The following is a 12,100-nucleotide window of genomic DNA, read 5'->3' on the forward strand; positions in this document are numbered from 1 at the left end:
GGGTTTGGAATGCAAGTAGCAGAGAACTCCTTAACTGTGGCTGGAATCTCAAGTAGCAACCCTTCTTGTTGGGGACCGTGCCCTCCCTTGTGGAATGATGTCAACCCAGCACTCCCTCGTAATATTGCAACACTCACTGTCAACATATTTGCCAGCAATTGTCCTTTAAAAATGCAAACCTCTTGCAGTAGACTTGCCTTCCATTGGCCCCAAGCCCACCTCCAAGCCCAGGCTGAGAACCTCCACGTTCCAATCTCAACCGAAAATCAAATGGGTACCCAAAGCTACTGTGCTTCCAGATGAGCCTTAAGATGTGTGGTAAAGCCAGGGGTGGTGGCAGACACCTTTAAGCCCAGTGCTTAGGAAGCAGAGGCAGCTGAATCTCTGTGAGTTCAAGGCCTGCCTGGTCTACAAAATGAGTCCAGGACAGCCAGGGCTACACAGAGAAAGCCTGGATTGAAAAACAAAACAAAAAAAAAGTAGAATAAATAAGCAGACAATGTGGTAAACGGAGGTATAAAACCCACAATGAGGCTGGAGAAATGGCAAGATGGGAAGCAGAAGTGGGAACAGCCCCAGAGACTCATGGGCCAGCTAGCCCTACATATCAGCAGTGGACAAGAGATGCTACATCAAACAAGGTAGGCAGTGAGGACGGACAGACACACAAGGCTGTGCCCTCCGACCTCCACGTTCATAATATACGCACAGACACACTCGTGAGCAGAGGCATGTGCACAGCCAAAGACTAAAAGCAGAATCTATAATGAATGCACACAGGAGAAGTCTAATGGCTGACTAAAATACTGAGTGCGTTTTGCAAAGGTAGTCAGAGCTTTGAAGATAAAATGACTCAGACACAGAGTCAGAACATGAGCAAGAATAAATGGTTAAATCTGGGTTTTCGGTAAATCAGGATAAGCATCTCTATTGTCCCCCTACTGATTACTCTGTGGCCCGAAGTTTTGCTAAGCTCATTTATAATGCTAATCAATTCTTACTCCTATAAGACAGTCTATAATTATACCCGTTCTGCAGGTGAAATCACTGAGACTTCAGCTAAGAAACTCAATAAAGGCCTCAGAGCCAGCAGCCCAGTGTGGCTAGCGCAACTCCAGCTCCAGGGGATCCAACTCCCTCTTCTGGCCTCTGCCGGGAACTGCACTCCCCTGTGCAGAGCCATTCCTAGACATACACATGCGATTCAAAACTAGGTTACCCTCTTCTTAAATACCTGTGAGTAGAGCGGACTTTCTCTTTCTAGAAAAAGATCTATCTTTGTTATTTTCAGTTATGGTTACTGTGGATGAGGATGTATGTGAGGAGTCCAGAAGAGAGCATCGGACCCTCTGGAGGGGGCGGTTACGAGTGGGGGCAGGCCTTCTCTACTGATGTGTGCACCGACTGGGGGCAACTGGCCTTGTGGCTTGCCGGAATTTGGTAGAAGTCATTCTCTGGATCAGCTAATGGATGGTGAAGTCTTATTTAAAGACCACATTCAGTATTAGCATCCGGTGCCATTCAGATCCGTAAGGCCCTGGCTGAGTACCACGGCTCTCCCGCTCCAAGCTCTCTGTGTACTACCGCTCTCCCGCTCCACGCTCTCTGTGTTGGTTTGCATCCGCCTTTGATGAATAATGGGCATCGAGGGAGCTAATCAAGGATTCTTGTCTAAGATCTTTGTAAACCACTGAGCTGAAGCAGGAGCTCAACAGACCACCAGTCTCGCTCTCAATCCGTGTGATCTGGGGATGCATACACCGAACTGGTTGCCTTCTGGCCCCTCCTAGATTTCAGTGGGAATGAGCCAAGAGATTAGAGCAAGGTAAACTGAATCTAAACGCGGCAAGGCCGCTCCTTCCGGGGCTCCATTAAGAACATGCAAAGGTAAATAAATACAAATAAAATTAACGTTGGGTCCCCGCCTCCACAGTAAACAATCCTAGACACTTAAGCCTGGTCTTTTCACAATGTCCTACCTCCACAGCTATGTCAGTGTCTCTATCCAGTCTCACTCAGAGGGCTGAAGAGCCATCCCGGTCCTTCGAGGAGGAGCTCTGAGGGGAGCTCTGTGGGTTCTAGCAGCAAATTTGAGCAGAGGAGAATCTATAGCAGTCCTTTTTCACTCAGGCTCTGAACTGTGCTGGATGCTCAGCTCATAAATATTACTCAAAATCCATCCCACTTCTAGTGCTAAAAGCCCAGCTCGTCCTGGTCACACTACAGCAGAAACAGAAAGAAATAGGACTCAACCTCTCCCTCAGAGACCGCAAGGGGCTGGGCGCACTGGAATACACGGTCCTGTGCACAGCAATGTCTGCATCTTTCTTACTTCCTGGCTTTCCCGGGAGCCACTATGTAAAACATTCGCCTGAAAACGTTCAAGGAAGACATACGACAACACACCCTTACGCCAGCCTCGACACTTAATCAATAAGCCTCTAAGTGCACACATCTATATCTTGGGTCGACCTTCATCTCACCAGGACTCAGAAGGTATTTCCTGTGCTTCATCTTGGAATCTTTGCTAATCTCACACCATTCCACAACAAACACATCACTGTGAGGAGACAGAAGGCGCACATCAAAGGCACCTTTTGGAAATACTTCCAAATGCACAGGGTTGTAAAGCCAGTCCTCTTCCAGGAGTCAAACTTTGTCAGTGGCTAAATAGAGGCCTGAGAATCAGAACATCTCACATATGTTCTAGAACATCTTAGGTGACATAAACTGTCCCCCTTTCAATCACCAAGAGGAAGGAAAAGAAGGAGGGAGCACAAAAGGGGGATGAGGAGGGGAAATCTGTCACCCTTTAATATAAATGCTTATATCAGGGAATGAAGACACCCTTTCCCCGACATGTGCAACATCAAGGCAGGCTGGCATGCTCCGACTGGCACTCAACAGAACTCCAGCATGACGTACTGTCTTTCCATTGAAGTTGTCACTTCTAAAACTTCTCCAGTCTCTGAGAAATATTAGGTTATATCACCAACGTGTTGTGATCAATAACAGAACGGACTGGCACATGGGTACTTACCAGGTTTCATTTGATGTATTGAGGCTTACAAATGAATATACCCTACCCACTTAATCTCCATAAGGTTCCTGGTAAGGGGAAAACATTTCCCGCTTTACAAAACATAGTAAAACTCAGAAGAAAATATGCAAACACTGAGAAGGAATGCTTTCAGGAAGGTGACCCGGTTACATGGAACCATTCAGCAACAACACTGAACCCCATCATTCAAGATTGGGGGTCCCAAGCCTAACCCATCAATAAGAAAATTTCACCCCTCGCTACTCACATTTGGATTAATTACCTCTTAGGCTCCTCAAAGCCTGGCCAACATCTAGCTTCTTCCGGATTGTCCGACTTCTGCTTGCCTTCCTAGGAGAAACCGAGCTGGGTGCCGTACTGAATGAGGATTACATACAGAGTGTACGTTCAGAGAGGTTAGCGTGATCACAGTCCGCAAAGAGAGGCTTAATTTTAACTCAGCATCATCTAAGTGACAGGCTCAGGGGACAATCGGGTAAACAAGAGAGATCACTCTGTTCCCCGAGTGGACACAGTCAGGGAACCACACGGATGGTTCCCACACAGCTTGGTACGTCAGTGCCACAGCTGATCTAGGGGCTGAAGGTGCTGGGTCAGCGCCCAAGGAAAGTCCGGGGCTGGCAGGAAAGGAAAGCAAGAAAGCAACGGCAGCTAAAATCCATTAAGGGACCACTTCCGGCCCATTAACACACCATTCGTCACGGGATCCACCGCAGCTCTCAGTGCTCCCTGGTGTACAGGGCATAACCATGAACCAGTCCGTCTCGAACTCTTAGTGCTCAAGTACATGTTCATGGTTTCTCTGCGTTTGCTACCTCTTGTCTTTCTTCTTAACGCGCGGAAAAAAAATTGCGAGGCCTCAGGTTTGATTCCCCAGCACCACACACACACACACACACACACACACACGCACACAACCATGCACGCACGCACGCACGTACGTACCCGCACACCCACCCACACACCAGGACAAGGTCCACTAGGGAGTGGACCTTGAGAGCTATAGCCCCACCTGCTTTCTTGCTCTGCTTCTGGTCCGCCACCACCGTGTGACTATCCACAGACAACCCACCATGGAGAGCTGTGATCCCCTCTGGGACTTCGAATCAAAATAAACCTCCCCTCTCTGAGGTTGCTGCTTTCGGGCATTTTGTCCCACAGTTAGAAAAGTAAACAATACATGCTATTACCGATCTTATAGAGGAGGAAGAAACCATCCAAAAACTTGCCATATAGGACAAAATGGTACCAAGATTCAAAGCCAACTACGTCGTGCTCCAAAGTGCCAATGACAGGCTACAGTTCATGAAACCTTCAGTTACCACTGCTCACTTAAGAGCAGGGAACACGAATCCCCATGAAATAATCTGAGGCAGGCCACGGAGTGTTAATAGGACCAAATTTGGAAGGCACACACAAAGATAAGAGAAACAGGAGGTGGAGTGGGCGTGGAGTTCAGGTCTACATTTCATGGCTTTTCCTTCCCTGTCCTCTGATAACCTCAGAAAGAGAATGTTAGTTGCCACAGAGAAACGGTAAGAAAGCCAGAGGCACATCGGCCTAGATAAGCACCCTCAAGACGGGCTGGCAGAAGCACGCTGGCCATTCCCGGTGGCTCTTAATGAGCAGCGCCCAGCTCAGCATCTTCCAGGCTGGAGAAAGCCAATGAATATTCACCGCAGGAATTGCTAATGCAGCCGGAGAGAGGAAGCAAATGCAACACAGCTCCTGCTGCTTCATTTTCAAAAGTCTAACAAAATCATGTTAAGTGAGACGCTTTGGTGAGAAGGGAATGTTATTTAGAAAGGTGGCTAAACATATTTAGGGCAGATATCTGTGGGTTTGGGATTTTTTTGCTGGGTTTTTTTTTTTTTCATAATTAAAGATACATTTGTTCAGCCTCTGCCCCGCCCCCACCCCACCCCCAAATCTACAGAAGGAATGATTTAGGAAAATTACTGTCAAGGTCATAGTAAACTATTGCATCATTGTCTGGTCCCTCCCCAGTCCTGAGATAATAGGACATTTGGTGGCAGAATATTAAAAGCCACTCATTGATATTGCTACTTCTAAGAAACAAGGTCTTCTCAGAAAATTCTAAGAACCAATGTGTTTTTGCTACAGATGCATAATAAATGCAAATTTGATTTTCACACACAATAAATTAAATAATTTGACAAATGGCCTTGGGGTTTATATTCTTTGTGTGGTGTGTGGGATATGAGAGTGTTTGTAGTTTAGCTTGGCATAAAAGTCACGCTTCTTGTCTAATCATTGTGTGTGTTATTTCCCCAGCACCTCTAAGTAGGAACTGTGCTCAGTCCTCTTTGCACGTTCTAAGATGCAGAAAATCCTGAATGTGCTAAACAAGAAGCCACTGCTGGCTTCTGAAGGATAAAGGCTTAGGAAAACATGGCACGTACTCAAGTAGACCAGTTTGTTTTTAAATATTTTAATAGCTTTCACTACTGTGTTAGGAACTAAGTGTGCACTGTATTCAACCTCATTCCGAGGATACACTCTATTTTGATGATCCTATCAAAAAGATCAAAATGTAAATACCACGTAAATTACATTTTAGACATGCCCTCCTCTGCGTGAAGGCAAACAGAAGACTTACATCTTCTCCAAACACGTGCGAATATAAACAGGCAACACAGCTAAACCCAAGAAGTATTCGCTGCCTTGTTCTATTAAAAAAAGATGCCCTCGGGTATCAATTACAAGGAGAATGCCTGTGCATACGCTTTCAAAATTTTAAGCACAACGTTAATATTTATTTCAAAGGGTCTCAAGTTAATTACACATTATACTGGCTAAAAGAAAATACTACATAAGTACTCTGCCTGAAACTCTCTTAAGAAGCTACCTAAACCAAGAGAACTGAGAGCAGAAACTGAACACCTAACATTTTGAACTTGCAGTAACCAGGAAAAGTTGGTATTTTCCTAACTAAATACAAACTATGTATCTTGATTGGATCCTAAAATAAAACATGCATGAATTTGCATGCACACCTGCACACAAACAGCTGAAAAAGACAATCTCGGGACAATGAAGGAAACACAGGTTAAACATGAACCAAATATAAATATTATGAAATTAGGATTTTCTTACACATAAAAATGGTTGTGTGATTCTTGAAGAAAATACCTTCTTAGTGCACACTATCATGCTTAGGGATGACATATGACAACATAGGAACTGTCCAATAGCTTTTTTTTCAATGTATAGAATTAGATGTTTGAGAAAAGTATGAAGTAAAATTGGCAAAAGGTTAATAAAAGTTAACTCCGGGTGAGAAGCACACACATAGTCAGTGTATAAATCTGCCCTTCTTACCTGTGATGGCCATGCCTGTAGGTCCACCTACTTTCAGATGAAAACTCCTGGAAAATATCTATCTATGCTAAACATGTGCAGGGCTTTCTCCTGTCATTGTTACCTAAGCAACACATCCTGAGAACTATTTGCATAGCATTTACATTGTGCTTGTGTAAGAATCTAGAGGTGACATAGTATGTAGGAGGACAGGTGCAGGTCATATGCAAACACTACATTATTTTCTCTAAGGGTCTTGAGCATAACCAATATTGCTATGGTGACAGGGGAGGGGTTGCTAGAACCTGTAGGCTTCAGATACCAAGGAACAACTATATTCTTCTTTTAAGATTCTCATTTTAAAAAGTGACATTTGAGCATATGCGTGTGTCAACTACTGGACCAAACTAGGTACAGGTAAAACGTTGCTATCCATGGAAAAACAGAAAATGTTTCATTTTCTTGGAGCTTAATTCACTAGAGAATCCATTTTCCACCACTGACCCAGAGAAATTATGTCCACCCTTCTGTCAGAGACTACAGGGCGCAGATGATTGACAAGCAGCACACGAATTAAAGCAGATGTGTATGATCCCTAGAGAGTAATCCAAATGGACCAGATCACATGGTAACACATGCCCTTAGAAAAACAGTGGACAGCTCGGAGCCCGGAGACATGGTGAGCAGAACATGCCATGCAGGAAGACTTATTTTCTATAGTGTGCTAACATGTGACATGTACTTGAGCTAAATTAGACAAACACAAAACATCACTTCTCATTCACCCAGGAGAAGGAGTCCTACCTTTTCTCTGGTGGATAAAATGAACTGCCAGGTTCCATATTAAGCAAAAGAAGAAGGTAGTCCTCTAAAACTTCTAGTTCAAATTACTAACAAAACACAATCAGTAATAGACATCTATAACTATTTAATCTAGAGATATCAAAAATGATTAAAAACTCATACTCAAGCTTATGCAACCACACAATAGGGTGTTTCCTATTGATGGAGTTCTTTTGTTTGAGGGTTCAAATCCCAGTGTTTCTGGGCACTAGTCCACTGTTAAGTCAGAGTTCAAACCAGCCCTTCCCAACTAGCTCAAATCTCGCAGCAAACTCTGGTACTCTTTCATTAAGCTGAGCTGAAAGGGCTGAACTTTTGAGTTGGCTCAGAGCAATCAATGACTTTTGAGAGAGAGAGAGAGAGAGAGAGAGAGAGAGAGAGAGAGAGAGATATCACATGCCATAGGTACTGTTCCTCAACAGCTGTCTACATGGCTGGTTTGTGAGACCAGGTCTCTTATTAGCCTGGAGCTCATTGTGTATGCTAGACTGGCTGGCCAGCTAGCCCCGGGGACCCACATGACTCCTCCTCCCCAGAGCTGAAGTTACAAGTTCAAACCACCATGCCCTTTTTATTTCATGGTTTCTTGGAAAAGAACGCAGGTCCTCAAGATCATGTACAAGCCTGTCACCATGCAAACCACCTACCTCCCACCTACCTCCCGGCTTCCTTTCTTCTTTGTTTTTATTTCTTTTTTCTTTTCTTTTGCTTTCTCATTCAATTTCTCAATCCCTGCATCTCTGTTCCCATTGTGTCTTTCTCTGCTCCTTTTTTCTGTCTTTTGCTTTCCCTCTAAGGCCCTCTGGGGAACCCAAAAGGCACTGTTAGGCATTGAGTTAAGCTCCAAGCAGTAGAGCCCTTAAGGCTTAAGGATCTTTCCTGATACTGAATGGCCACACGCTAACCGAGTACAGGAAGGAAGGTTGATTTTCCTTTACCTAAAGGATAATTATCTTGTTTAAGGGCTGTCAGCCCCTTCTCTTCTTCCTGCTGCACTTGCCTTTGATTAGAACCAATCATTTATTCTTAAGGAAGCAAAACTGAAGTCTCATTTTTGCTTTAGACTTGGTGTTTTTTGTGTGTGTGTGTGTTTTGTTTTTTTCTTAAGTAAGGTATATGGCCTGGGAATGTTGAGAACAGATTTGAGGGATATCTGTGCACTGGGAAGTCTGGATTTTCTTCAGTCCTCAGAACTCTAAGTTCCCGGAAAGCTGCTGTATAGCTGTGAACACTAATGTAGACTCCCAGAAAAAAACAAAAAAAACAAACAAAAAAAAAAAACCTCAAGAGTTAAAAAAAAAAAAGCTCTCGCTCTCTACTGCACTGTATGTGTGTGTCTGCAGGTATGTGAGTGAAACTTCTATGCACACACAAGGAGACTAGAGGAGGGTACAACTTGTCAGGCTTCATCTTCTTCCCTTAGCACAGTCTCTCATGGAACCTGACTAGATTGATGCCCAGCAAGTCCCATCGATCCCCCAGTTTCTACTCCCCACAATGCTGAGGCTACAGGAACCGACGCTTATACCACCAGCACTCTCTCCCACCAAGCCACCTCCCCCAGCCCCCAGATATCTCTAAAGTTCTGCACCAGAGGTCTGAGCGCATCGTTTGTTCATCAGGGATCTGCTGACTGTGATACACTCCCTTTCCAGGATGAACACAGGCAGGCCCTCAGTCTCCCAGAGGCCTGTGGAGCTGCTTCAAACACTCTGGGGTGGAGGAAGTTCTGCCCAATGTGCCAGCTAAAAGCTAAATGTCTGTCTAGAGGTCTCTGGGTCACCTCTAGGCCTGGTCATGACCACAGGAGAACCGGGGAGAGATCAACAATCAGGACTACATGCCCGTTGTGTGACCTCAGAGATACTCCCAGGAGTGAAGAGGCACAGGTCCCAGGGCAATAAGAGAGCACTTGGAAGTTCTGCCCAGTGTGGAGACACTCAAGCCTCTGGAAGTGACCTGAGGCCCATCCTGAAGCCTAGCTCCTCTAGGCTTTGGTTTCATGCCTGTTATGGAGGGGGGTGATAAAAGGGACCCTCATTACTTACAGGATTTTGGTAACAAGTAACTGGGTATACAAATCTACTCTGAGAGTGGCCTGACTCATGGTAAACACTGTCAGTGCTAGCTAATATTGCCTAGAACATGCCCTCCAGGAAGCCCATCAAAGAGGCACCACTGCTTTATTTCCCGGGAGTACCCTGTCTACTACAGAAGACCTGTGACAACAGATCCAATGTTAACCAGGTAGAAATCACAATTCTTTTCATTCCCTTTTTAAACCCCAGAACACCCGGGGTGATGGACTCCGTGAAGACCAAAGCAAATGAGGCTTCTTTCCCTAGCAACGAGGTTCAGATATAAAATGGCAAGGTAGCAACATCCTATGAGTTCAACGGAAATTGGCATGTGATTAAAATGGAAATCTACCTGACACGCATATCAGAGCCCACACATTCTCAGTGGGTAAATTCTGCAGCTTCTAATAATTGTCCCTGGGTCTGCAACGCTGCGAGCCTCAAAAGCTAACCCGGTGGAGAAGTCACACGAATTACCCTATACATTAGCAGGACAGAAATACAGTGACCTTCAAGGCAGTAAGTGACCATGGAGTCCGTGGCATAAACAGGTAATTGGCCACCTGCACACCTGGACAGCAGAGTGAGTCAATTCTTCACAAGAGGCAACGTCTACTAACTTAAGCGCTCACGCTGGGCCACACCTGGCAAAGCACACTGGCAATACTTACGCGTTGCAATAGGGCTTCTTCTCATAGCCTTTGTAGTTGTTCATGTTGAGAGCCATCTTGCAAACCTCACAGTGGAAGCATCCTTTATGCCAATACTGAGAAGGAAAGAAAAACAGAAAAACAAATATTTAACATTTCACTGCAATACCAGCTGTGGACAGAGCGGGCAGGGAATGCAGTCTGTTTGATAATACTACCAGGAAATGGCAGTAGGCAGCAGCCAGCGTTTATCTATTTCCAGTTCAGTGAAGAGATCAGACAGCTACTAAAGTTGAGTTTTAAACCAATCTCGCCACTATAGACTCACAATGGAAGAAATGTCAAGGGTCTGTGTATATCGTAGCCAAAAAGGAACCCTGAGCTCGGTGAATGGAAGACTGGAGCCGGCAGTGTGGCTTTAAGATACAAAGGGTTCTCTTTGCAAACGTCTCTAAATGTTTGTAGGATTTCCACACACGTGTCCACCGGAAGTCAGAAAACTCACAGTAGCAGTGGTGAACTATGTAAGTACCCTTGTCCCCATCTCCACCCAGTTTCCACCAAATAGCTGAACATCATCTCTGTCTGGGATGAAGGCTTACTCTACAGTGGCATTTGTAACGCCAAACGCAAATTTCACAGAGACCGCCTACGACTGGTTTCAATTGTCAGTCACCCGGGATCACACTGGGTCTGTCTCCCAGGCTATTCAACTCTATCTATACCCAGGAAGGGCAACGCCGCCGCGACCCAGCTAAAGCCACTTCCTCTGGAATTTACCCTGGTGGAGCAGGCGCTGGCTGGTGGGTCAGCTTGCTACATCGGGCTGGGTCTCTCTTGGAGGTTTTATTCTTAGCACTGCGGCAGCGGCCACCCTACAACATATTAATTGCTGTTTTCTTTTTCCTGAAGCCTCTGTTTCCAGAACTTCTGGGGACTGGGTGAAGGTGTCAAGGTCCGTGCAGTGGGGAGGGAGGGACAGACTAGACGGGGGAGGGGGCGCGGCTTGTCAAATTGCACACCCCCCCACACACACGCCTGGTCCCCAGCCTGGCTCCTGGGTGACTCAGCCGGCTGCTGCTGGGTGCTCAGCCTAGCTCCTGTGTTCTCAGCTTGGCCCCTGGGTGGCTCAGTCTTAGCTACTAGGTTCCCATCCTGCCTCCTCTCTACCGGGGCTGCCATCCGTCCTTCAAGGAAGCCGTGTGGATGTCGCGCACCCTAAACCCAGGACAAAAGCATTTCCCAGTTCCAACACCCTCCTCATCCAATCGTGGAGATCTCAGACACAACGGCTGGGATCTTCCTTCGAGCATCCTCTCCCTATGACAAGACACACGAAACATACCAACCCACTCATCTTTACAACCCGGGTGCCAAAACTTCTTGGAACAGGTGCAACCCGGAGCCCGGCAGGTCCGGGCTGGCCAGGCGCCCCTCGCTCACCTTATCCAGGCAGTTGACTTTCTCCGTGGGATACACCACTTTTCCGCAGCGGGCGCACTGGGGATTCATTGTCGCGGTTCCCGCGGGCGGTGGCTGTTGCTGCGGCGGTGACTGGGGGCTCCGAGGAGCCGCTGTGACATCCCCCGGAGAGCCCCGCGCCACCTCCGGGCTGGCAGAAGGGCTTCAGGCTCTGGCGAACTGGCCTGGCGAGGTGCAAGGGGGCGCGGCGGGGCCTGGGGCAGGCCGCGCTCGGCGACGCTGGCACTAGGCTCCTGCTCGGGCTGTGCGCCGCTGGCTCTGCGTCGCTTGCGCTCCAGGTACCGGTGACTCACAAGCACTCGCGCCCGCCCCTTGCGCTCGCTCACTCGCTCCCCCGCCGCCGCCGCCGCCGCCGCCGTCGTCGCCGCGCAGGCCAAACCCACCAGCGCGCACCGACCCAAAGGGCAGGGAACCAGCCAGTCTGGCACCAAGGGACAGAGGGCGGCGCGGGGGAAGGGAAGAATAGGGACCCAGAGAACTCTACTAGTAGCCGCCCAGTGAGGCCGGGGGAACTGGTACCCACGGCCGCAGCAGTCCTAGGCGCCCAGGTGGGCGGTGGCGACAGTGCGAGCCAGGCGGAGGAGGTCAGAGCTGGGGTGACTGGAGCTCGGGAAAAGCTCAAACACGCTCACTTCCAGGCTCCTTCCTCCCTTCCCTCCTCTCAC

General features: G+C 47.3%; 1 protein-coding gene across 2 annotated transcripts in view; it reads right to left on the minus strand.

The window, feature by feature from the left end:
- Nebl (nebulette) overlaps positions 1 to 11,697 on the minus strand; it is a 351,844-nt gene extending 340,147 nt beyond the window's left edge. For both annotated transcript variants that reach the window (XM_087590873.1, XM_087590871.1), the window contains exons 1-2: positions 11,397 to 11,697; positions 9,975 to 10,069 (exon numbers count right to left, since the gene is read on the minus strand). In XM_087590873.1, coding sequence (XP_087446999.1) covers positions 9,975 to 10,069; positions 11,397 to 11,465 — 164 coding nt within the window. In that variant the 5' untranslated portion in view covers positions 11,466 to 11,697. The remainder of the gene's footprint in view (positions 1 to 9,974; positions 10,070 to 11,396) is intronic.
- Between the last annotated feature and the right edge of the window lie 403 nt (positions 11,698 to 12,100).

This window comes from Rattus norvegicus, chromosome 17, assembly GCF_021556685.1.
Source record: "Rattus norvegicus strain SHRSP/BbbUtx chromosome 17, alternate assembly SHRSP_T2T, whole genome shotgun sequence".
NCBI lineage: Eukaryota > Metazoa > Chordata > Mammalia > Rodentia > Muridae > Rattus > Rattus norvegicus.